At 37.1% G+C, this 26,061-nt stretch overlaps 5 protein-coding genes across 18 annotated transcripts in view; 2 read left to right on the top strand and 3 right to left on the bottom strand.

Moving 5' to 3' along the window:
• Positions 1 to 7,320: 7,320 nt before the first annotated feature.
• On the bottom strand, positions 7,321 to 9,026 carry RpS20 (Ribosomal protein S20). The gene is made up of 3 exons (XM_053762408.1): positions 8,868 to 9,026; positions 8,293 to 8,454; positions 7,321 to 7,557 (listed from the first exon to the last, which is right to left on the bottom strand). The coding sequence occupies exons 1-3, from the start codon at positions 8,868 to 8,870 to the stop codon at positions 7,351 to 7,353; spliced, it is 372 nt and encodes a 123-aa protein (XP_053618383.1). The 5' UTR covers positions 8,871 to 9,026; the 3' UTR covers positions 7,321 to 7,350.
• Positions 9,027 to 9,626: 600 nt separating this feature from the next.
• On the bottom strand, positions 9,627 to 11,144 carry LOC128679906 (uncharacterized protein). The gene is made up of 4 exons (XM_053762407.1): positions 11,042 to 11,144; positions 10,541 to 10,752; positions 10,219 to 10,395; positions 9,627 to 9,874 (listed from the first exon to the last, which is right to left on the bottom strand). Exons 1-4 carry the CDS (start codon positions 11,072 to 11,074, stop codon positions 9,829 to 9,831), a joined length of 468 nt encoding a protein of 155 aa, XP_053618382.1. The 5' UTR covers positions 11,075 to 11,144; the 3' UTR covers positions 9,627 to 9,828.
• A 118-nt stretch (positions 11,145 to 11,262) lies between these two features.
• On the top strand, positions 11,263 to 14,182 carry Vhl (von Hippel-Lindau). Its single transcript, XM_053762406.1, has one exon. The coding sequence runs from the start codon at positions 11,263 to 11,265 to the stop codon at positions 11,818 to 11,820; it is 558 nt and encodes a 185-aa protein (XP_053618381.1). The 3' UTR covers positions 11,821 to 14,182.
• Positions 14,001 to 26,061, bottom strand: part of LOC128679901 (oxidative stress-induced growth inhibitor 1-like) — a 51,860-nt gene continuing 39,799 nt past the window's right edge. For all 4 annotated transcript variants that reach the window (XM_053762401.1, XM_053762398.2, XM_053762399.2 and 1 more), the window contains 5 exons: positions 16,909 to 17,097; positions 16,185 to 16,294; positions 15,862 to 16,025; positions 15,474 to 15,625; positions 14,001 to 15,095 (listed from right to left, as the gene is read on the bottom strand). In XM_053762401.1, the coding sequence (XP_053618376.1) occupies positions 14,277 to 15,095; positions 15,474 to 15,625; positions 15,862 to 16,025; positions 16,185 to 16,294; positions 16,909 to 17,097 (1,434 nt within the window). In that variant the 3' untranslated portion in view covers positions 14,001 to 14,276. The remainder of the gene's footprint in view (positions 15,096 to 15,473; positions 15,626 to 15,861; positions 16,026 to 16,184; positions 16,295 to 16,908; positions 17,098 to 26,061) is intronic.
• LOC128679903 (uncharacterized) lies at positions 17,713 to 25,086 on the top strand. Of its 11 annotated transcripts, none has more exons than XM_064436720.1 (5): positions 17,713 to 22,453; positions 22,557 to 22,607; positions 22,713 to 22,734; positions 23,044 to 23,139; positions 23,751 to 25,086. In XM_064436720.1, the coding sequence occupies exons 1-4, from the start codon at positions 22,280 to 22,282 to the stop codon at positions 23,118 to 23,120; spliced, it is 324 nt and encodes a 107-aa protein (XP_064292790.1). In that variant the 5' UTR covers positions 17,713 to 22,279; the 3' UTR covers positions 23,121 to 23,139; positions 23,751 to 25,086. The 11 variants fall into 8 exon arrangements, 3 of the variants coding, with proteins under 3 accessions (XP_064292790.1, XP_053618379.1, XP_064292789.1); XR_010370216.1 differs by lacking the exon at positions 22,713 to 22,734; XR_008405789.1 differs by having other exon boundaries at positions 17,713 to 22,607.

The raw sequence follows: 26,061 nt of genomic DNA, 5'->3' as shown, positions 1-26,061 counted from the left end.
TTCAATCAAGTTTTCCTTGCAGTGTCACCCACTATTTGTCAGTCGGAATCGAACCTGTGACTAACAGAACTGGCTCGCCCACTCGGCGCCTGCGCCTGAGGTCGTGGCATGGAAACGCCATTTTGAAATCATACTACCTAAGCAATCATATTATTAACCGCTTCAATTGGTCAAGTTATGATTTTTTCGAGTTTAGAAACAGTTAAAGAAAGATAGATATAATTTATTCGGCAAACATAAAATCCAAACATTTACACTAGAATGTACAATACAATGAATATCGAATAAACTAGGTATATGTCAGCCGAACTGAATCGAAATTCTTCCAAACTGCGCAGCGGAAGATCCCTCCCTACAGAAATTCTATGCTTCGAGCTATATCGTCTGATGAATAATTATGGCCAGATCGTAGATGTATTGAAATAGTTCATTTAATACATCTGCGGAGGATTCCGGTGTGGAAAATAAATAGCATAGAATGTTAATAATTTTCATATATTTTCTTAAATTGTAATCCTTTCTTGACATTTACAACTCGGTTGCGTAGACTCCATAAGGGCGGCCAACGTCTGCATTGTTCGACCGTTTATGTAAAAAAGAAAATTGCCAAATCCAAAAATTACATGTACAAACGTCATCCAGCATAATACGACTTATGAGAAACTAATGAAATGGCAATCATTATTTTTGGCAAAAACGTGCAGATCGCATGTAAAAGTTATATAAAAGCTGAAATGGGGTTGCGTGTGGCATGGTATGGGAGTGGAAGACCAGCTAACAGGAGCGGCTGTGGCTACTTTTTATTACGCTCAATAACACGGTGGTGGTCCGGTTACATAGCCGAATTGGAAAGTTCCAGGTTCGCATCCTACTCGTGTCACATGAGTTTGTATTTTTTTATAATACGGTTCAATCTAACAGGCCTACCTGATGGCAAGGGGTCACATGTACGCAGCCTATGTACGCCTGCAACGCTGTGTAATACGCGCGTATCCGGTGTATAATAAAAAAATTAAAAAAGACGCTCTTTTTTTAAGAACTCCATATTATAGTTTGTAATTTTGTATACCATTCTGACTTTTTCGTAGTGTGAATAGTTTATCACTTGCTTACGGTGAAGGAAAACGTCATGAAGCAGACCTGAGACTAGTAGACTGATGAGGAAAGTAGAACGATCGTCACGGAAATATTTATTAATTTATTCATATCTAGCCCTATCATTACAGTGTTACCCATTGCGATAGAGTCGTTCCTTAAATAATAATTCTATTCTTATCATCTAAATTAGGTATACTATAATTCATGTATGTAATGTACCTATGTAGTTTTTGTGAACTCAGTCAAAGTATAGTTGAACAAGTCTATGTTATTAGCGACCTTGTTCAGAGCTTATTTAAAGTAGACGGATTGGGAAAAATACCTACAGTTTGGGAAAACAAACAGACCAAAAGTACAAAATAGAACAAACGAGAAAGTAGACCGATCGCTCTGGAAGGATGAAGATTTTTCTTTTTAATAAATTAAAAAAATATATACGTTAGGACAAATCACACAGATTGAGCCAGCCCCAAAGTAAGTTCGAGACTTGTGTTATGGGATACTAAACTAACTCAACGATACTATATTTTATAACAAATACATATATAGATAAACATCCAAGATCCGGACCAATCAGAAAAAGATCATTTTCCATCATGACCCGAACTGAGATCGAACCCGGGACCACTCGGTTCAGAGGCAAACACTTTACCACTGCGCCACCGAGGTCGTCAAATTGAAGTTTGCTTGCACAGCTCTGGATAATATCATCAACTTATTATACAAACATGTGGTAACGACATCATACTGTTATGATATCTCCAAAGATTGATATCAAACACTTTCCAATTAAAGCAAGGATACCACAATCACTGTAGGCGGGGTGTGGGCGCGCAGCTAGTTCCTATACACCACGACCTTTGTCTCAAAGAGTTATGGCATAAAATCGCTTGGCAAACAACTTATCTGTGGGACATAAAAGTCATTTACTGTAACCATCTGTCTCAATTTACGTCCATAAGAAAACTGGGATAAGGATTACGAGTATAGTTATTTTTATTAATGGTAGGTAGGGTAATCACTGTACATTTTGAAAAAAAAAAGTGTTATTGTCTTAACCAAAAAATACAGAAACTGTGATAAAAACGGCGGACTTATCCCATGTAGGATCTCTTTCTGTCTGACAACTAAATATATAAATATCTGATGCAATTTTCACAGTTGTATAAAGCTCCAACTTAAAAAGTATAGCATTTTAAACCAAAGGAAACTTTAAAACTTGTTTTACAAGTGCTTGTCGCAGTTAGCAACATCTCGTCTATATTCGATCATCTGTGGTTGCCATGGAGACGGGGTTTGAAGCCTAGGGGGTGGGAAACGAGGATGGACAGCCATGTCGCTCTCGCTTTGCCGACGAACGTTGGATTAGCCACGCCCTGAACCTAAAACCTAGATTTTTACAGGCTTTCCGTTGTTTTTATACTTGTAACAAAAAGTCTATTAAATGAATCATTTATGTATGTATGTGTATTTGTTATGTGTTGATTAAATTTTCTATTTTCTCTCTTACTTTTATTGATTGTTTCGAAAGGATCCAATCATTCTAATTGTTAAGATTATCCTTACAAAGTCGCCTCGTGCGACATCCACGGGAGGATATGGAGTGGTCCTATCATAAGGCGGAACCACACGCCACTAAAGTTTCTCTCGCTCATCTGAAGTTGTTCCTTGTTCTATCTAAGTCGATCCTGGAGTTTAGGGCCAGCTTTCCTACTATTTCGTCACTTTAACTGACTGCGGTTAAATTAATTGCATTCGTGTGAACGGCCAGTTAGGGTTGGCACACATCCAGATATCGATCCTAGAGCGATGACCCAATGCGGCTAACCCGCGTGGGTATCGAAGAGCTAAACGTACCTAGGAATTAGCTAATTGATGACGTCATCCACCTACCCTTATCCTACATAATGAGGGGTCGTTACAGCAGTCTTTTCCACTTCTCCCCTTTTTAGCCATATCCTGCCTAACGTACGTTATGTCTTCTTCAGCCTTCCCTTATTTCTTCTCCTTAAATCTCTCTAAATTCTTCTCCTAAATTTAAAATTCTTAAAAATAACCCCTTTCAACATTATTCTGCATTCTCATAACGTGAACATAAAACTTTTACAGTATGGTCAGTAACTAATTAGCTACCTAATTGAAAAATAATAATAATTTATTAATTTCCCTGCAACATGTGTATGGGTAATGGTTAAGACGCCCGCCTGCGGATCGAAAGGACCCAGGTTCGAATCCTACTCGTGCCACATGAGTTTGTATACAAATATGACTCATATATAGTAGTTTTCATTGACCACCACTTGCTTGCGGTGAAGGAAAACATCGTGAGGAAACCTGCACACTGGTTGATTATTATTAACTTGTGTGTGAAATGGAGAAGGCAATGGCAAATCATTCCATTAATAATGCCAAGAAAATTGTTGTGTGTGTTTCATTTCACGTAATGACCACGACCCTCAGCCATGAGGAATACGACTATGAAGAAGACATCGACATTTAATCAAGTCAGGAAGAAGATGGGAGCAGAGCCACGTTAAGCATTGCGTAAAAGGACACGCCCTGAATAGTTAGCCTCATTATAAAAATGTCCGTATTCTGTCGTAGGGGCGTTGGCAGACTTCCAGAGCTTATTGATCGTCTGCGCAGAGCCTAGGTCGCCTATATCCACCTAACGTTTGTGTAAATTTTGTCGGCGGCGACATACGCCAGTTTTGTGCGTCAATCCTCATTTTAAGGTAATCGTTACAACAAGGATGCAATTGAAAGCCATTTATTTATTGTAGCGTACCCAACATGCATAACGGTACCCTAATACTAAGACTCCACTCTAAAAACAACCTGTAAACTGTTTTATTGGGTTTTATTGAAGGAATGTCGTGACAGATACCCTTTTCAAACTGCAATTAATTATTTTTTTCTTGATCCATGCATACAGGCGTTAACTAAGATCTACCAGTCACCAGGAAACTCCATACAATGAAGATGAAGACAAATCGAAGCAAGGACGGTAGGACATCAGAGACGCCATATTTCATGGATTGTCTATAGCAAATGGCCCGTGGCGCCGCTTAGAAACAATTTCGGGAGACTGGATTGCATCATACATACTGAGGCACAGTTACGGTCTATATAGCTATGCAGTGGGCATCGTAATGAATGGGCAGTACTTCATAAATGGTGGTTCGCAGAGCGTTTCATCCGCTGCAGTCTGCGCTGTAATGACGACAGCGCAGACTTCGATCCGTAAATTTTCTGCCTTGAGGAAGGAATCATTTCCAAAATCAATCATTTGTAAAATTGACGTTACATTACAGTACAGATTCATTATTTTAAAGTCGGTAAAACCAATTTTTGTTTTTGGTTAATATTTATAAAATTGTAATGACAGCGCGACCGCATCGGTCGAAACGCTCTGCGAAACACCAAATACACGGTTATAGTTTACTCCACTCTGTGCTTCTGGGTGAAAAAGTGGATTCTCATTTCTCGGTTCACCTCTGACTCATATCACCCAGGTGGTATCACCTAGGAAACTGGAATAAACAAGGCGAACAAATTCTGTAGAAAAATAGATGACCGCCTTTGGAGACGTGTTCTCGAGTGGAGACTAGGCAAGCGAAGCGTGGAAAAAGGCGCGATGGCCGATGAGCTGCGAAAGGTTGCGACTGGATGCGGAAAACCCGAAACCGACAACAGCTGGACTGCTATAGGCAACCTATGTGATGAACGGAATAATATTAATATTAGCTTTTGCCGAACGCAGCGGGCGGCGGGCGGTTTATCATCACGATCCGTACATTTTCTTGACGTGTTCTCGATCCAACGAAGAAAGGACGCACATTCTTCTGTCAAACGAATTGTATGTATGTACTTGTATGTAACTGGTTATCTGGTTGAGTAATACCGTATCTCCGAAACAGAAGGGTGATTAAACTAATTGAATAAACGTTACTCTTGTATTGTCAATTTAATGTTATTTTATAACTTATTTATGTCCTCAGGACCCACGGGTGAAATAGATTTTTGTTTAGTTCTATCAATCTACAAGTAAACAAGACAATCGTCCGTTTTATGTTAACAATATTTCTATTTGTTTAAGAGGTAAGTAAGTCAGGTACCTGAATTTAATAAAACATATCAATAACATATTAATAATAATAAACCATTTGTTTCTGCAGCAAATGACGTATGAGAGTACCCACATTATGCCGGGTCGACACTGTCGTCGAACAGTTCGCCAACCTTTGTCGGATTCGGTATACATAGCTGGTTTTTCATTGCGGTAAATAAAAGCACTCGTACTAACTACGCAATGTTCACGCATTAGCGTGTCCTGAGTTAGGCGACAGTATGCAGTTGGCATTATAAAAACTTAATTAATACAAATGCCATGTTATAAATAATTTGAACATTATCGTTTGTTGATAGTATGTGTCTCTTAATCGCCTCGTACAACATCCAGGAAAGATATGGAGTGATCAATTTCTAAAGCGGAACCACAACCTATAGTTATAATAATAGCATAAACATCGTATTGGTAGATTGCTATAATATATTTACATAATAAACGCGGAAACAAACCTAACGACATTTTTTCACGAAACAAACGAATGTGAACAAAAACCTAGTTGATTTAGTAATAAGGGCTTTGCGTTTTTTGTTTGTTATAAATTGGGACCATTGCGTGCTTAGAAGAAGCTGTAAACCATATGGTAGTCCTTTTATAGGTAGTTTTTTTTTTTTAATTGGTTGCGTTTGACCTTGGTTTGACCTAAATCTAGCAAAAATGAGGTCCAAAACACCCAAGTTCAAAAAATGCCTATTCACTCTTGGCATGGAGATCCTTAAATTGTGGGATTCGGGGAAATATCGATGCGAGGAGAGAATTCCGGACCTCCAGCAGTTCGCAGGAGGAAAGAGGACCCAAATCGGGAGGTATGGTGAGGTGGAATTTCGACCACATAGCGAAATTGTGCTGGGCTAGTGATTAGTTTATTATATATAGTTTGATTCAAAAATGGGACATATAATAAGTTTTTGCACATCGACTGTGTAATGTTCAACATGCTTTAACATTTTTGTATGGAGAAAAGCGTGTGTGTGTTACAATTCTATACAAATAAATATAATATTAATACTGCCCGCTGTCTGTAGTGGGTTGAGGTTACGTTGACAAGCTTTCTGCAAAAATCTAAGGTTTAAGTTTAATTGAGGCGTCGTAGCCGAGAATTTTACGGGGAACGCGCTCAACCAATTTGTGACGACCATATTTCGTTTATATGCAGAATAAATAGCTAGCAGGTAAACAGGCATGCGGCCCACCTGATGGAAAGTGGTCACCGAAGCCCATGGTCTCCTGCAACACCAGGGCTATCGCACAAGCAATGCCGACTTTGTGAGTTCTTACCGCTTTAAAAAAAACTCATAGAAAACATGGAAGAAATGCAGGAAACTTAGTTCCCTAGCGTGCGACTACTTGCTACTAGATGGCGATAGGTAGTCGCAAAAGTCATGTTAGATGCCTTTAGCGACTTGAACAAAATCTGACACCAGTGTTAGCCATTAACACATTTAAAAAAAAAAACAAAAAAATATCCATATTCATTTAAACTTGGATCTAAGCTCATGGTAAATCCACTTTCAGCGTTAAATCGAATGATTTTGCGCCAAATTTGTTTTATCGACCACATAATGGCACATTTTTATGTACCTCCATTAGGTACCTTGTAATTTTGAGATTCAGATCAGAATAAATAAATATATTAGGGCAAATCACACAGATTGAGCTAGCCCCAAAGTAGGTTCGAGACTTGTGTTATGACTAACTTAATGATACTATATTTTATAACAAATACATATATAGATAAACATCCAAGACCCGGGCCAATAAGAAAAAGATCATTTTTCATCATGACCGACCGGGGTTCGAACCCGGGACCTCTCGGATCACAGACAAGCACTTTACCACTGCGACACCGAGGTCATTAACAAATCAACAAAATCATGAGTTGCCAAAAAGGCTGAGAGATAAGGAGATAATTTTTAAGATACCCACTAGCCCGACCCAGCTTCGCTCGTGTATAAATTAAAACCATAATAACCACACCTTCGTCAGGAATAAAAAAAAAATGCGACACTAATGAAACACTACGTGCCGAGTTCTAACAGTCGTGAAATTCACCATGGCAGCAGGTCTTAAAAGTTAAAAATCAAACAAGATAATTACTCAAAATAGTTTATTGGCAGTTGTGCCTACGCGTCGGCGATGGTGACTTCCACCTCCACACCGGGCTCGATATTGATTGATGTGATCTGCTTCACGATCTCTGACGGCGAGTGGAGATCAATAACTCGCTTGTGGATCCTCATCTGGAAGCGGTCCCAGGTCTTGGAGCCTTCACCGCATGGGGTCTTCCTGGTTGTGATGCGGAGGATCTTGGTTGGCATGCGCACGGGGCCCTGAAATAGTGGCGTTAAATATTTGTTAGGAAAATAATTTGTCTTCTATTCCTATGTCAAAGGATAGACACATATTAAACATCTTTAGTCTTTAATCACTTGAACTGTAAACATTAGATTATATGTTACTAAGTTAGAAATAAAACATTTATGCATCCATAATTTTTTATAGCATAAAAGAATCTATAGATAGTGTTTGCCCGCGGTTTCGCCCGCCAAATTTATAAAAAACAGGAACAGTTTTTCTTTATGGGATGTAAGGCACACTATGTCCTTCTCCACACTTCAAACTACATGTGTGCAATATTTCAAGAAGATTGATTAAGTAGATAGAGTGTGAAAAGGTAACATACATATTTTGGGGAGCGATGTTGCAAAGGCAGGCTTAAAGAAACACATGGTTTGCTAGTAAAATTGTATCTTTCCCATGAGCAGAACGCAGCATAGACATACTCACATTCTGCACTTTGAAAAGTGTTGTTCTAGCGCTATTTACATACACACAGCTGTATGTGACGAGCTATGATTTATAACAGCGCTTGCTAAATCACAAAGACCCTATTAGCAGAATCTTTTGAACTAAGACCTTCTCCAATTTTAAGTAACAGTCAATAACCTATAAATATTAATTTGAATATAAGCTTATTTTCCTACAATAGTTATTACAAACTAGAAATCTCCTTTCTATTCTTTACAGACTGATAGGTATGGATATAAAAATCTTTAGGTATGTACCTTAACCCTCAACTTCTGTTTCTTGGCGCCATTGATGAGGTCAGCGCACACCTTTTCGAGGGAGCGGACGTTGCGTGACGTCAGCGTGATGCGGATGCGATGGACGGGCGAGATCTCCGCCTGGGGCTTCTCGATATCCTTGCCTGACACTACAGCGGCCGCCTGAAATTATCGTCAAGTCTCTTGTTAGACATAAGTCATCATCATTTCCAGCCATTTTTTTATTATTTTGGTTGATGTTTTCAGCATATGAACTACTGGGTATAGGCCTCACATTAAATTAAGTATTTAGTGTCGTTTTTGAAGCGATTCACGGCTCATTCCAACAAAACAAAAACAATGTTTGTTTGAGGATCTGTAGGAGAAGCCAACAATATTGTGTGGAGAATTTATAGAATTTTAGTAAAATATCTGAAAATACAGAGCTAAATTAATTGTTATCGAAAAATATGCCTATAAACTTCGACAAAATGAACATATGAACACGTGCAAATATAACCTAAAAAATAATTACCCAAAGATTTTATTCCCACGGAGACAAAAATGAGAAAATATAATCATTTGATAATGCTTACCATTTTTCTGCGATTTCTCGGTCGAGATAAACAACTTTTAGATCAAAAATTGCTCAGCGCTGAACCGGAGAACAGCCTGTCGACTTTCACGTCATAGAAAGAGAATAATCTTTGACAGTGACAGAAAGAGGTAAGGCTTATTTTTCAAGTAGCGCCATCTACAAAATTCTTATTTTTTTTTAAATTGTGTATAATTTTCATATGTATAAAAAGTACTTTTTTGCATAAATCTAAAATACCCATTTAGGAGCTATACATCAATAAACATTAAATGGTTCGTGGAATCGTGTCTATGGTATTGATTATAATGTTGCCGCTATTTTTCAGCAATATCCCAATATTTGTCATGCTTTGTGAAGCATAGGGGTAGTAGCAAATACGAATAATTATATCAACTAGCTAACCAGATATTCGTGTATTGATGTACACTCCTTTTATGTACCTGTACCTCTTCGTACAACAGATTCATTACAAGCAAACAGACATCTACAATAGCAATAGTAGGTACTGGACAAAGTAGTTATAGGTACAGTACAACCTTGACTATTATATTTAGAAATATAAATTAACATCACGCTGATGTCCACTACCACGAGGTGTGGCTTAGGCTAAGGCTAAAATGGTCTGCGGTCAAACCTTAAGGCTAAATATGGTCTTTGACACAGACCTTATCAATGGCGTTAAAAACAGAAGTTGAATGTTAAAATAACATTAGTTATACATGTAGTAATTATTAGGATGATAATATATAACAAATAAAACGTTGTTAGTCTTCATTTATTCAAAGTACAGATAATAACTACGTACATAAAAACAATATAAATAGGACACTAAACTAATTTTAACATTGATTAATATTATTGAATTTGATATTCATCTACAAATTCTCAATGTGTTTAAAGTTAACTAGGTACATAAAATAAACATATTTACTTGACATTAAAAACAGTATGTATGAGATTTACACATTGTTCAACATTAAACTCTTGACTTGCTTGTCGAACTTCCTGAAAAACAAATTGTTTTTTAAAATAAGTAATTAGACATTTCTTAAAGAAGTTGAATTTTATTTCTATTTCGGTGATTAAGTTTCAATTCAGTATAATGAATTAAGTATGCTGGATCAAATCTGCCTTGGCCGACATGGGCTCAGGATATAAGTCAGTCGAAGAATAGAAAATACCTATGTCTAAGTGAGGATACAGCTCGGAAACTGCTTGCCTATATGGTATTTTTTTTATACCTCTCCTCAAAACATAGCACCAATGCTGCAAAGGTTCTGTATGACTCCACAGATATCAGCTTACTGTCTGAATCGTCGAGACGACACGCAAAGAAGAAGAATACTTACGGCGAAGTTATTTGGTCACCCGGCAAGTGGAATGGATTGCAAATAGCGTCGGCGTACAAAGCATGAAGTCTGCGCAATGCTGTTCTGACTTCAGCATCTCTGATATTGCTACCACTTGGCGATATGGAACTTGTTACTAGAACTAACTTCACTCTTGTGTTCGTAACATATCCATATCTAAAAAAAAGTAATGATTTTTATAAAAACGAAATAACATGATCAAATTGTGGCTTTGATATTCATATCATGAACAGATCTATCTTGATTTCTTAAAGTGTTGCGATAGTATATCGGTGACGTTTTTAAAATATAAAGTACTTACATTTTGTGAGTATCAGTAGAATATAGCAATCCCAGGTATAAATCACGCAAATCTGTTCGAGCTGCATTAGTATTTGTTCCTGTGGTGTTAGTGTTGGTTGTAGCTAGTCGTTCTTCCAGGGCATCTAAAGCTGTGTGGACAAGCCATTGACGAGACAATTCATTGTCCGTGTTGGTATCATTTCCAATTCCTCCGATATAAAGCGGTGAATTCTATTAATAAAAAAATTGAACAATATATCAATTTACCCTAAACTTGGGGAGGGGAAACATTTATGAACTGTTATGTCTATGTCCTTTCCTGCAGTTTAAAAAAATAAACACACAAGCAGTGGACCATAGACTAGACCTATCAATAGTGGTGATGTGTTGATTTAACTTTTATTATCATTATCTTCATAACTTGAGATCGTGCAGTTGTGTGACAGTGCGTAATTATTCTTAACTAATTTAGGTTTATAAGTAAATGAATAATAAGTGAAAATTTCAAGGGAAAACTTACATCTTTGCCAATAACTGCGACGCAAACAGCCATTGTTGTGAATTTTGTTATTTTGACACGACCGGAAGTTGTTTAGCTTTAGTACAGTGCTGTCAAAAGCGCCATACCATATCCAATGACCTACTGGCGCTAAACTTAAACTTTACGACAATTTTCCAAGGTGAACAAAAATATAAACATTAGATTTTGTTCACTGCTGTGTATAATAACAATTATCTCAAATGAGGTGGATACAAAATCTGTGCTTAGATTATTTCCTATTTTTGAACATGCCTGTGAGTGATCAATATTTATGGTACGAAACAAACGAGAATGGTGAGCAAGTTCTATGCCAATCTATAAGATCGGAAAAGAAAGCCTTTATTCGTTTTGTGAACCGTACATCAAGACCCGTGGACGTTTGGTGGCGTGACTATAACGGGCTTAGAGTGCACTATGTAACAATGCAGCCTAATTCTTACTACAACACAGATACTTACATCAGTCACCCGTGGGAGTTTACGGATGGGCATACCCATGAGCGATATGTCATCAACAACAAGGACATATTCCGAGCGCCAGAAAGCATAGCTAACGTACCACATAGAACAACTTGGTACATCACTATTGGGATGCGTACTTTGGTAAATACAGCTTTATTAGCCATTGCTTCAAAATTGAAAAGTGTGCAACATGTAGACGCTTTGGGGCTCCCAAAGAGTCTAGCAGATGACCTGAAGAAACTCATAATTATGGAGAGAGTCCCAATACCGGTGCGTGCTAGTGCCAGACGCCACTGATGTATCATTTAAATTAAACAGAAAAACTATATATTGTTAATTCAAGTTACCTATAAGTTTTGTAGGATTTAATCTGCCCTAATATGTGCTAAGAGATTGTGAGAACTTAAACCGGTAAGAATAGTGAAAGAACAGATCAAATTTGACCTATCAGATGGTATTCTATAACGCATAGGTTCACAATCTAACTGTTCATGAAGAATTGTGCCTTGTAACTTTTTATTTTATAGGTATTGTAGGTAATGGGTGCCCAATATTCTTGCAGTTGTGCATTACATAATTTTCATATAACAAGAGGATACGCATGTAAGACATTTGCCATTGTATGGACATATGAATTTACAGAATATGCTGTAACTTAAACTTTTATACAGATTTAATTTAGCCTCAAATTAATTTTAACATAGTCTAATCTCTAGATCTAATTTTTGTTTTTAATTATATGGGAGCTTTGGGTTTTATAGATAACTAGCTGCGCTCCGGGGCTTTGCTTCCTTGGGAATTTCAGGATAAAAAGTACCGTACGTGTTCCAGGTTATTTTGTACCCAAGCACCAAATTTGATGACAATCGGTCCAGTAGATAATTTGTGAAGAGGTAACAAACAAACTTATTTTCGTATTTATAACATTATAATATTAGTTTGGATATAATTTCAAAATATTCCTATCTGGACATCACTTAATCTTTCCATAATGAGCTAAATTGTGAAATAATGGCATTTTAATTACTGTTACATAACACTTAAAAAGCTTTAATGGCCTTCAATTAGTAGTAATATCTAATTCATGTCCAAACTGTGACACCAGGCTCGTCTTTGTACCTAATGAAATATAAAAAAAATATTATATAATGTGTTTGGCAAACACATTTTTGTCATGAAAATGCAGTTTGGGTAGTGGCAGAAGTCAATTCTGCAATGGTCGGTCATCGGATGGGAGAATAGAAATCCAAATGTTGCCTGTCTGCAAAGGGTTTTACCATATCCTACTGACGCTGATAATATTAATAAATTACTTAAAACACGGTATGTAGAAAAGTGACTAATTGTATGTTTAAATGGATACTGCTGTTATTTATAGTTGATAGTAGGTTGTTTTGATCCTCAAGAGGCTGTAAAAATAATTAATTTGGTTTTAAATATGCACTATTGTTTACAATGTACTCAATCAACACAGTGACCCTAAAATTGACCTTAGCGTCATGGAAATAAACGCTGAATTCCAATGAATGGAAGTAGTATTATCAATAATTTTTATATATATGGAGGTCCAGTGCGGATATGTGATTACTATCCCACTTTATGACAAGTACATATACAAGCTGATATGATTGTATTTATCATCGCATTTATGTTACTGTTAAATAAAACTGTATGAATGTAATAAGTGATTTTGATGGTGCGCAGTAAGTAATTGTTAATGTACTGTAATTTTGTCAAACTGAATAGGTTAAACATTGTATAAAGAACTAATATATACCTACATAATAGCTTTAGCTAATTAATCTTTTTCTGTTTGTGATTCGTACATTTTTTTTATCAAATAACTAAATCTTTAATTCACTCAAATTGCGTACATACCTATATTTATTTAATTTACCTAACGTTCTGTTTTTTTATTAATAATTATTATATTGCTCGCTATATAATAATTATTCATAAAAAACAAATTGTATAACCTACATTCTTAATAGTTAAAAAAAAATAGGATTGTGTAATATTTTTTTTTATATGAATATGTCTAAATCATATTTTACCTTTTATATCAATTTTTCTTTCATAATTATCCTTTTTTTAACCTATTCCGTCAACTGGTGGGCAAAGTTTAGGATGGAATAGGTAAAAACAATATGTACTTATTCTTATTTTGACGACCTCGGTGGCGCAGTGGTAAAGTTCTTGCCACTGAACCGAGAGGTCCCGGGTTCGATCCCCGGTCGGGTCATGATGGAAAATGATCTTTTTCTGATTGGCCCGGGTCTTGGATGTTTATTTCTATATGTATCTATTTATAAAATATAGTATCGTTGAGTTAGTATCCCATAACACAAGTCTCGAACTTACTTTGGGGCTAGCTCAATCTGTGTGATTTGTCCTAATATATATTTATTTATTTCACATTAAAAAGATTTTTTGGTAACAAATATGATTATGGTCTGATGATAATTAAAACGACGTAATAGTTCTGGGATAAACGTATAATTTTAACAATCAAATAAATACAATTAAGTTTCTTTGTTACTGAAATAAGGCCTTTTAATTTTTAAGAGAAAAATATTGTCTACAATAATTTTTGTATTTGTGCCATGTTTAGAATTATTTTTCTATTATTTTTACAATGGAATAAATCTATATAATCCAATCACTGTTTCCTTAAAAAAAAAAACAAAAGTACAGGTGTATAAAAAAATAATTTATTGTAAAAAAAAAAAATTAAATCACATGTCTATGGCAAGTTACTCGGCGGTTTTTTCTTTGTGTATGTGTGCAACGATCGCTAATGCCCCGCCAGGGATGAAACGAACAAAATTATCTGCTGTGAGGGGCCCTAACGCATATATTCCTTTCGGCGCATTTAGTAATTCGTGAGTGCTTTTATCAATTGCTATGGGATTCCGTCCATCCACTGGCTGCTTCGGATCTATCCCAAATCCAACGCCATTCGAATAAGAATTCGTTGGACATCGGCATTTTACTTTCTCCAAATAATCACAAACACATTTGTCATTCTCTACATTAGTCTTGATAATTCCATTTTCTAGCTTACTTATTAAGTTGTTACACGTACATTTGTTCTCGCTTCTTTTATTGCAGTCTGGCAACACACATTTTGTATTGGTGTTGCCATTAATTTCTGTGCTGTTCAACCTGGACTTGCAGCTTTGGATGCTTTGTCCGAGCACGGTTTTGATGTAATGCCAATGTTCTTTGAGAAACCACTGGCGGGAGTCTTCGATTTTCTTTTTGACCTGATTATCTGTGCATTTGATGCATTCCGAATCTAATTCTATGCAATTAAGGTTGAAATTCGTTTGTAAGAAGAATAGGTCTGGTTTTGATCCGATAAGAACTATTATAATTGAGACAATAATTTCGGTTAGTTCATTTGTGGCTACGTTGAGGAGTTTGACCCTCTTGGGGCGAGTAGTGGGGTTCTTCCTGGGGTCCGAGTGCGGAGGGGCTTCCTCCGGAGTGACGTCGACGATCACGTGGTTCGGGTAGGATTTGTAATTGGGGTAGTTCCCGTTTTCACCGTCGCACATCATCTTGTATATCTGCGAACGATAATGTTTCAGTTCAATTTGATTTGTAATAGTTAACAAATATGATTTTAATCGAACAACTGAAAGAAAGAATAGACCTGTTTTCATGTTCTATGAGCGAATTCATAAGAACGGCTTTGTATATCATAAGTTATAATAATAATTGAAATGGGATGCTTGTCTATTGCATTGGTGAAAACTGTAAAGATAGATTTAAGCTTATGAATGAATAAATAAATAAATAAATAAATAAATAAACTTTAAAACATATAAATGTTTTATGTTCCCGGTTCGGTAGTAAGATTTAATGAAGATGAACGTCATTCTTTACGTATGTACCACTTAAACCGGTTTAAAGTGGATAGAACAGGTTGATATCAGAAGACATACCTGGTAGTAGCCCGGGTAGAGGGCGGGCTCGAGGCGCGCGAGCGCGCGCGCGGGCGCGCGGTGCACGTGCGCGACCGCGCGCGCCGCGCGCGCGCTGAGGCGCGTCGCGTCCGCGCACGACACGCCCGACCCCACCGCCAGCACCGGCGGTTCTGCTCCGGACAGATGTCCACGGTTAAAAAAGGTACGTGACTATTTGAGTGTTTCGCAGAGCGTTTCGACCGCTGCGGCCGACATAAAAGTTTAAATAAAAAAAAAAAGCTACTTTTTAAAAAGATACGCCAGGCGCCTTTTATTATAAACTCGTTTTTACATTATTTAATAGGTACAAACAAAGATAAAACATTTTTTTTTTTAAATAAAACAGTTCTATCAAAAAAAAACTTACCAGATGGTTCAGAATTCTGCAAAGCCGTCTGGAAATCGGCCAACGAATGTAATGAATATTTGGCTATGTTCGGCTCGAGGGTATTGGGGCGGTCGCCGGCGCCGCACGCCAGCACCACACGCCGGCACAGGTAGCGGAACGGACGGCCTTCTGATTTGTCGAAACTGTTGATAAAACATATTTTTTACGATATGTTTGTTAGTCTTTCACACAAAATCTACTAAACGACTTGTCACTTGACACTTTTGATCCTGAAATTCCCACGGAAACGAAGCCCCGGGGCGCAGCTAGTATATTGAGTATATATCACAGTCTTATCTTACCCAGCGACACAGTAGACGGCAGCCAGAGGACACGCCCGCGAACACGGCGGCGTGAGGGGCCGCGGGGCGCAGCGCACGCTCGTCACCACCACTCCGTTGCGGAAGTAGCGCTGGAAACAACAAGGAAACTTTTAGCGTCATTTTATGTTCACATACAGAGATAATTTTTCTTCGAAGAATTTTCAATGACAACTGTATCTAACTAAATCTGTAGCCTACGGTAATCATTTAGATATTTTTCAACTCATTCTACACTACTTTCGATTAATTTTATTGCTGGAAAAGATATAAAATATGCGTGCTAATGGAGATTATAAGCCGCGTCCTAACATTATAAATGCGAAAATAATTGTTTGTTACCTCCCCACACTGTATCTACACAACCAATCCTTCTTGAAATTTTGCATACATGTAGTTTGAAGTACGGACAAGGACATAGGGTACTTTTCGTCCCGAAATTTCCACGGGAGCGAAGCCCCGGGGCGCAGCTAGTATTTTATATTTTTTCCAGCTACGACAATTATGGATGCCGATGACCGAAGAAAGCAGGCACTGAGCTCCAACACTTCACACCTAATGATGATGATGTCCGATCGATTTCGGTCAGGGCGACAACTTGAACGATTTTCAACTCGCTGGTTTGCTCGCCTGATAAAGAACTTGAAACATAGAGAATAGGCACCGAGAGACTGAAAGTGAGATTCAAAATTAGTAAAATGTTTACCTTCAGCTTCGTGGCCCTCACGTACCGCCTGTAGTAGTCGGCCACGGCGCTGGCGGGCAGCCGGTCGCCGCAGACGGGCGCGTGCGGCGGCAGCGTGAGCCACGCGCTCGGCGACAGCGTGCGCACGCCCGCCGGGAACCCCGCCCACGCGCCGCCCGCCGGACCGCGACCCAACACTATGTGATCGATCTAGGGACAGATCATATATAAAATTAGATACACTATATTAATCTACATTACATCTACATGAGTAGGAATATATAAATAAGAAGGATCACTACGAAACATATAAACGTGTAGCACGTTAGTAACAAGGACATGCAGTCCCCTTTTTCCCATATCGTGTCCACATCGTGTATAAATAAAGTGAGAACGTGAGCACGAAACGAGGAGCTACGTGTTTTATGATTCATAGTAGCCCCCATTTTTACAAATTTGTTATATAAGCTTTTATTACGTAGTCAGAGATCTTGTTGCATTCAACGCGTGATAATAAATCATGTTCGTGCAGACTATTCAGGAGTTCTCTCGTCGGGAGCCCATTACCTCATGCTTATCACAATATTACCATTGACATTGGAACTGAAGCAACGTGGAAAATGTCAACTTGTATGAGACAAGTAGACATAGACGAACTTGCTTCAAAAGATTTGTTTACTCAAAGTCAATTCAGAAATTTAGATCTTTACAAACACTTTTTCACGTCCAATTTTAAATTACTTATATAGTATCTTTCAAAAAGCTACAAATTTAAAACAAACAACATATATGAAAATAACATACAAAAGATGCTAACATACACTTTAACACGTTGACCGCTAACAATATTATGAGCTAAGCCCCTGTGACGCATTTCCACGCGCGATGCGTGTGTTGCGCATATGCGTAGCGACAAATAGAGTTTCCCATCAGCTGTGCGGCCAAACACACTAGCGGTGTTGAATTTTTCGCAACGACAGTGCGCCAACCCACGCCAGCGGTGTTTACGATGTTCCGTAACGGCAGTGCGCTTCGCCCACGCCAGCGGTGTTCCCAATATTCCGTATCGCCAGTGCGCACAACACACGACGAGCGTAATTTTAAAACCTTACGAATATGCTCATTTCAAACAGATGTGTGTTTTTTTTCTTCTCGTTTTCAGGAATAAAAAGTATCCCAATCGATAAAGCAAATTATCATGAATAAAATATGTTTAGAGAAAAAATGTCCCAGGGGTCATATTTTCCGAGATAATTGGACTGGAACATTTCAAACTATTCTGATTTATTATAGATTACATAGTATTTTTATGTAGTATTCTAGCGAGAAAATACAGGAATATTGAAAAAAAAATCGAGTCAATTTAATAATTTCTCGTGATCATCAATTTGTGAGTAGTTTTCAATATCAGGTAAATTAATCTGCTGTAATTATTGGAAAGTTATTTTTTTATCCCAAAAAATATATTGCTTTCTTAGTAGCTTTACATCAATAAGACTGGTTTTTATTCTTTATTCTCCAAATAGAGTAAAGTAACACGTGCGCATTTCTAAGAAAATTTTAGAATTTATGACATGTACGCCATAAAATACAATTTGCCGAAATTTTCTGAGAAATGAACACGTGTTACTTCGACAAATTATATTTTATGGCATATATGCCATAAAATTGCCAAAATTTTCTTAGAATTACACACTATTTCTTAGAGTTACTTTTTTGTATGGTTGCACATTGTTACACCCCCAACGCATTGTTCAGACACTTCTAACATCGAACAAATTGTTTATCAGTGCGCAATTTTTATCCAAATATAACATTATTTATACAATACTATTATAGTCTATCCTTTCATTTCTTAAATCAAATAAATTTTTACAAAAATTACATTTTTGGACAAGCTTTTATGTTTTCCCCAAGTTCGTGCCAACCGTTTAAAAGTGTTCTTGTTGAGAATCGACTCTGGTTACAATCTAATATCAAAGTACTCAACCAAGTAAGCCCAAACTCGATGGGGTTGTGTCGTTTCATTACGGAGTTCCTATGGCCACCTTCCAGCTTCATCATCAGGCTTTTGGTACCATATAGTCTCAAAGCACTCATAAAGACGAATCAAACGAGCCCAAACTCGATGGGGTTGTGTCGTTTCATTACGGAGTTCCTATGGCCACCTTCCAGCTTCATCATCAGGCTTTTGGTACCATATAGTCTCAAAGCACTCATAAAGACGAATCAAACGAGCCCAAACTCGATGGGGTTGTGTCGTTTCATTACGGAGTTCCTATGGCCACCTTCTAGCTCCATCATCAGGCCCTGGGTACCATATAGTCTCAAAGCACTCATAAAGACGAATCAAACGAGCCCAAACTCGATGGGGTTGTGTCGTTTCATTACGGAGTTCCTATGGCCACCTTCCAGCTCCATCATCAGGCTTTTGGTACCATATAGTCTCAAAGCACTCATAAAGACGAATCAAACGAGCCCAAACTCGATGGGGTTGTGTCGTTTCATTACGGAGTTCCTATGGCCACCTTCCAGCTCCATCATCAGGCTTTTGGTACCATATAGTCTCAAAGCACTCATAAAGACGAATCAAACGAGCCCAAACTCGATGGGGTTGTGTCGTTTCATTACGGAGTTCCTATGGCCACCTTCCAGCTCCATCATCAGGCCCTGGGTACCATATAGTCTCAAAGCACTCATAAAGACGAATCAAACGAGCCCAAACTCGATGGGGTTGTGTCGTTTCATTACGGAGTTCCTATGGCCACCTTCCAGCTCCATCATCAGGCTTTTGGTACCATATAGTCTCAAAGCACTCATAAAGACGAATCAAACGAGCCCAAACTCGATGAGGTTGTGTCGTTTCATTACGGAGTTCCTATGGCCACCTTCCAGCTCCATCATCAGGCCCTGGGTACCATATAGTCTCAAAGCACTCATAAAGACGAATCAAACGAGCCCAAACTCGATGGGGTTGTGTCGTTTCATTACGGAGTTCCTATGGCCACCTTCTAGCTCCATCATCAGGCCCTGGGTACCATATAGTCTCAAAGCACTCATAAAGACGAATCAAACGAGCCCAAACTCGATGGGGTTGTGTCGTTTCATTACGGAGTTCCTATGGCCACCTTCCAGCTCCATCATCAGGCTTTTGGTACCATATAGTCTCAAAGCACTCATAAAGACGAATCAAACGAGCCCAAACTCGATGGGGTTGTGTCCTCTCATTACTGAGTTCCTATGGCCACCTTCCAGCTCCATCAACAGATCAGCTCTTTGTCATAATAATATTGCATGGTCATCCGATTTATACATGCGTGTAAAATTTCAGCTCAATCGGAAACCGGACTAACTTGCACGATTTGATTACAAACGGGACTGGTGAAAGTAAACAAAAGCTTGTAAAATACGTTAGTTAGAAGTTGTGGTGTATGGTTCCGCCCTATAATAGCACCACTCCAACCCTCCTGAGGAAATCATACTACAGGCGAAAACGGCAGGCAGGCGGCCGGCTTTATAATCATAGTCAAATCTTAAAAAACATCCGTCAAAATGGTTTTTTTTCTATGTCTATAGTACTACCATAACTAATTTAATTAATTATTTTTCCTATATATGGAGAGATGCATGGAAATCAGGCGACTCGAAAACATGAGATCCCTGCACCTCTCAAAAATTCATTGGTAATAAATATAATCAACCTTAAGCCTACTATTTACAGTTAACTACGATTACTGCTCAGAGACTATATACTTATTGCACAAACGAAACCATAGCGCGTTTTAATTTCGTTCATCGCCATCTATCGCGGACATTGGAATATACTAGCTGTTTAGTCGCAGGTGCAGAATTAAAATTTGAACTTAATTCATTTAATTAATTATTAGTTCCATATTTAATTAATTATAATTATATACAGTAATTAGGTACATACTTCATTTCAGTTTGAATAACACACCTAAATTAACATACATGCACGTAAAGTTTCAGCAATCAGAAAGTGGATCAAATTTAACTTGCAAGATTTAATTACAGACAGACAACGGAACAGGTTGAAAAATAGTATAATAATAAGCTTGTAAAATACGTAAGTTGGTTCCGCCCTATAATAGGACCACTCTATATTCTCCCATGGAAATCGTACGACGTGATTAAGGGACACAAAGCCTTGGCAACTGATAGGCAGTAACCGATTTCCCATGAAGGGTTAACGTCAAGAAGGCGGCCGGTTGTAAAATCATAGTCATCTTCAAAATTTAGGTTTATTTTTACGCTGACCGGGAACACGCGAAGATGTGTGAGTGAAGTCTTTTTGTATAGGTAGCACATAGAAGAAAAAAACATCTTGAAGTAGAGTGTATAAGTAATTACTTATTTTTCCTTTATATGGAGAGGTGCATGGAAATCAGGTGATCCCAGAAACGTGAGATCCCTGCACCTCTCAAAAATTCATTAATATTTACAACTATATACATTAACTCAGACTCCTGTTTAAAGAGAGTATATATTGTTACACAAACGAAACCATAGCTAGTTTTAATTTCGTTCACCGCCATCTGCCGGGGACATTGGAATATTTATTTATTTACTCAATATGTTAAGAAAATATATACTAGCTGTTAATCTATGAAATCCTTCGTTTTTTGTTTTAAACTTAAACGCACCACGATTGCGAAGAATCTTATTTGGTCGTAAATATTCAACTATATTGAAAATTGGCGCTCTTTGCCACCATTAGCATGTTTATTTACCGAAGTTGTACCAGTAGATCTGCGCCGAACTTTGCGTAATATTGCCTATTAGGTACATACTTTATTTCATTTTGAATAACACAAGAAAATTACACACATGATGATGAACACACGAAAACACAGCGCGTTTTAACTGACTCCATCTGCTGGGTATATTGGAACTTTGTATTTGTTAAAAATTAGTGAAAAGGTTCTGCTGCTAAACGATAGGTGGCGTGACAGTAAAATATAAGAATTGTAGAAAATTACTAAATAAATATTTACAAGATCATCGTCATCATTATCATTATGTATTTTTTTGCATTTAAAAAACATTTTCAGTATTAAAAACAGCATTTACCGAAATGAAGATCCGCACCCCAGTGTACAACCACGAAGTTCCTGTCAATGTCATTTTTTTTGAGGGTCGGACGGATTATCAATTCTATGGAGATTATATAGAGCGCCGCTATCCAACTTGATTTGAACATATTTGCTACATGGATAAAAAATTCAGAGTAAAATAAAGTTAACAAATCTAAATACAAGCATGTTCAAAATGTTATTAATCTAAATTACCTTATTGTATAAAAAATATCAGAGTATGATTGGTTATAGACTAAGTTTACATCACCACATCACTAACTAAGAAGCCTGGTCATATGTTCACCACAAACTGTCAATATTCGTGTATCAACGTGTCCCATTTTTTTTGTCATATCAGCGGTCTAGTAGTAGTAGGTCTTCTGTTGTCAGGATACGTCAAATACAGAAAGTGCGTGGCTTGGTTTGGTTACTTCTACGCGTGGCTTGGGCAGCGTGAGATACTTTGTGAAGTAAGTTACTACCTACCTTATTTTTGATATTTATAACTGAAAGTAGTTATTCTATAGTTGTAGTTATGTGATGTGTAAAACTTATTTAGCTGTTTTTTTCCAGACTTGGAAAAGACAACAGAAAGAAAGCAAATATGGCTTCCGAGGACGAGAGGTACGTACCTACCTAACCAAATATTCTTATCAATTTTTAGAATTACTTATCTAACATGAGCTACCTATCTATCTAATAAGAGATTGTGTTTTCATGTCTTTCAAGGATCGAAACAGCATCAAAACAGGTACCTATTATTACAATGAAAAGCGTGGTTTTGGGGCTCGATTGTTTTGCTTTTAAAACTTACTACCTACCTATCTCACGAGTTTCGACTAACTCATGCACAGATGCATTATAATAACAAATAAGTACCTACCTTTTAAAATATTGTTTGTGTTAAAACTCACGTTTTGTGCTTTTTGGCATGACACGAAACTGCTAGCTTGAGAAGGTTGTTTGGGTATATGTCTGTGTTCCTCATTGTGCATGACCATCTCATGCACCAGCTCGAATGAAAAACCTAGCTATATTACCTATTAATAAATTATTGCAGAACAACATTATTGCCAACAAGTGGCGATGCGGCCACGAGGGCCGGAACGTGGTGGTGGCGCGCGTGGCGGGCTCTAACCGGGGGGCTTTGCCGAAAGTAAGTTTGTTCAAGCTCAATAACTATTAATCATATTTCAGTGCATATATTCGCTTCCAAATGAATGGTTTTATGATTGAGCATTGCGGTTGAAAGTTTCTTGCTAAAGTGTTTTTTAAAGTAATCTGTAGCCTGTATCGCAATATGTAGGTCTTCTATAGGAGGCACAACATTCACAGTTATCAGAAAAGTGTAAATAAGTTTTTTATTTTATTTTGAGTTATATTAGGTAGATATATGTAACACAAATTCGAAATCATATACTAATATTAACACACATTATATGCACACTACATAGTGCAACCTCACATTTTTATTAATCTCATTTATTTGTTATTGAAAATTAAAAATGATTATGCTACATTACATAAATAATTTTAGTAGAAAGTATAATAGTTTTCTATAGTACAATGTGGCTGCAATAGACCAAAAGGAATTTAGTTTGTTTTCGATTTAGTCAACTGATACAACTACATTTTGAAAAAAATTAGTAATTTTGTGAGGTGGCGCTAGTGTGCTAGGGAGTAATCGCAAAGTAATTACTTCACTTTTGTTTCTGATCAACTCATATTTTTACCCGAAAATTAAATGTATCCTTTTTTTATTTTTAGATGGAGCACGGCACCCCAAGAGGAGGAGGATGATGCGGCCGCGTTTGCGCAGGCAGCGCTGGACTATCTGGAGGCTGTTGGGCGTAGTCGCCAGCGCCTCTATAAGCGGCTGCGCCTTCCTGAAGTGGAAAACCTTCCACCCGCCCGGCGCCTGCCACTTACATCCGCCCAAATGGCCGAAATAAACGACCTATGGTCAAAAACTGTTGCAGCCGCCGAGAGTCGCGTTGCAGCGCGTCTAAATAAATTAGGGAGCTCTGTCCACTAAAATTTTGTCTGGTTAGTTATCTTTACTATAAATTGCAATCCTAATTCATGCACAGTTTGTAAATCGATCTAGCTATTTTCGGGAATATGATGAATACAGTACAGTACAATACAGTATATATATCATATCTCCGAACACAGCTGGATCAATATATAAACTGCATAATAAATTCTTGCAATTTATACTAAAGATAACTAACTAAGATTATAATTCTAGTTAGGACAGAGCTCCCAAAGTTGATTATTAATGAACTTAAAATTAAAATATATTGAAAAACAAATTGTCATTTCTTTTTACTACCCTTTGTTTTCACATAACTTTGACATAAACATCATGCCAGCTATACCTCTACACTATCGCCGAAGTCATTGCGTAGTTCGTATGAGAGCTTTTATATATCGCAAGATGAAAGCAGCAATGTCCGCCAAAATCGCCAACTACATTGTTGGTTTTTCATTGCAGTAAATAAAATCTCTACAAACTAGGCAATGTTCATACAATCGCGTCGCTATCTGTCCGATTCGATGATAGTGTGAGCCTACATATAATCATTAGGTATCTACTATGCAAATTGAAAATTGGCTAGAAGGTTCTGCTGTTAACAATAGATGGCGTGGCAGGAAGTTTAGGAAATTACGTAAAAAATATTTTCGAGTCACAATAATGATTATTATAACTACTCAACCGATTTTGAGGAAATTTGCCACAGAGACAGACGAAACATCCAGGTGTGACATAGGCTACTTTTTTATTTAGAAAAGTTGACCCCATGGTAAAATTTGAAAATTTATATGAAAAAATGTTTTGTACTCTTAACTCCGGAAATACTGTACGAACTTTAATAATTTTATACTTTAAAACTGGCTTGCTGCAATTTATATCTTGAAGTGTGAAGCTGGCGTAAAAAGTATAAATTTATGATTTATTTTATGTAAAATTCCAATCCAAATATTTTGCTAATAATTCCCTTAGATGGCGGTGTTACTTTTTGAAACGCGATATGGTTTCGTTTTCTCAAGAAGCTAAGTACCTGGTTCACTTACGACTTTTTAACCTTTGTAAATATTGTAAATATTGTAAATATTTGTAAATATGTACATAGTTACGGGAAGATTCTAAGGACTAGCTACATTTTTTGAAGGGTCATGGATGAGAATTCATTCATGACCTTTATATCCTACTAATATTATAAATGCGAAAGTTTGTTAGTGTATACGTATTTATGTCTCTTTCACGCAAAATCTACTAGACTGATTATTATGAAATTTGGTACACGGGTAGAAAATAATCTGGAGGGTAATATTTACCTCGAAATTCCCACGGGAGCGAAGCCCCGGGGTGCAGTTTCCCCTTATAAATAAATGAATAGTAGGTACATACCTAATCAACGCCATATAGAGACGGATATTTACCATTATGTAGTTGTTTATACTAGCTTTTAGCTTTTGCTCGAAGTTGCAATATATTTAAAAATCATTTACCTATACTTTGAAACGGGTCGTAATACATCGATATTTTCCCAGAACTACACGTGTTACTTTCCTGGATTTTGAGAACAATGAAGTCATTGTTGAATAGCTAATGGAGCAGTCGGTGTTTAGTTATGACTTGCTATTTAAGTGCCATTGACAATGATGTAAAAATAAAAAATGTTAAAGATAAAAAAAGTAAACATTTATTGATAAATAAGATTTAAATTTCATGTGTAGTATCATTTTAATGTATCTACATATCCCCATGTTTCACAAATAAAATGTTTATTTATTAGAACAAAAACAAAACCGAAAGAAAAAAAACCTGTTTATTTACTAGAACAAAAACAAATAATTACCTATCATTAGAACAGATGTTTTATTTTAAATTACTAAGCACGTCTCCTTATATAAATCTTTGAATTTAAATATCTCTGTAAATATAAGAACCATATTTTTTTTCCTCAACATATTTTATTTATTTCTATTCGATCTATAGATTGGATACATTAAATTCCTAAAAAAATAAAGAAAACTTAAAAAACACACCTGGTTACTATTAGCGCACTGG

The sequence above is a fragment of the Plodia interpunctella genome, chromosome 22 (genome assembly GCF_027563975.2).
Source record: "Plodia interpunctella isolate USDA-ARS_2022_Savannah chromosome 22, ilPloInte3.2, whole genome shotgun sequence".
Taxonomy (NCBI): domain Eukaryota; kingdom Metazoa; phylum Arthropoda; class Insecta; order Lepidoptera; family Pyralidae; genus Plodia; species Plodia interpunctella.
This window is presented reverse-complemented; position numbering and strand designations above follow the sequence as displayed.

What these genes read in the sequence shown, in the direction of transcription:
- LOC128679903 (XM_064436719.1), top strand. Translation starts at nt 22,588, where the DNA reads ATGGCTTCCGAGGACGAGAG. An exon ending in ATGGCTTCCGAGGACGAGAG is followed by an intron (nt 22,608 to 23,043) that starts GTACGTACCTAC and finishes AAATTATTGCAG; the next exon opens with AACAACATTATTGCCAACAA. An exon ending in ACCGGGGGGCTTTGCCGAAA is followed by an intron (nt 23,140 to 23,750) that starts GTAAGTTTGTTC and finishes TTTTATTTTTAG; the next exon opens with ATGGAGCACGGCACCCCAAG.
- LOC128679906 (XM_053762407.1), bottom strand. Translation starts at nt 11,074, where the DNA reads ATGGCTGTTTGCGTCGCAGTTATTGGCAAAGAT. An exon ending in TCTACTGATACTCACAAAAT is followed by an intron (nt 10,396 to 10,540) that starts GTAAGTACTTTA and finishes ACTTTTTTTTAG; the next exon opens with ATATGGATATGTTACGAACA. An exon ending in GGTGACCAAATAACTTCGCC is followed by an intron (nt 9,875 to 10,218) that starts GTAAGTATTCTT and finishes TTTGTTTTTCAG; the next exon opens with GAAGTTCGACAAGCAAGTCA.
- RpS20 (XM_053762408.1), bottom strand. An exon ending in AACAGAAGTTGAGGGTTAAG is followed by an intron (nt 7,558 to 8,292) that starts GTACATACCTAA and finishes CCACTATTTCAG; the next exon opens with GGCCCCGTGCGCATGCCAAC.
- Vhl (XM_053762406.1), top strand. Translation starts at nt 11,263, where the DNA reads ATGAGGTGGATACAAAATCTGTGCTTAGATTATTTCCTATTTTTGAAC.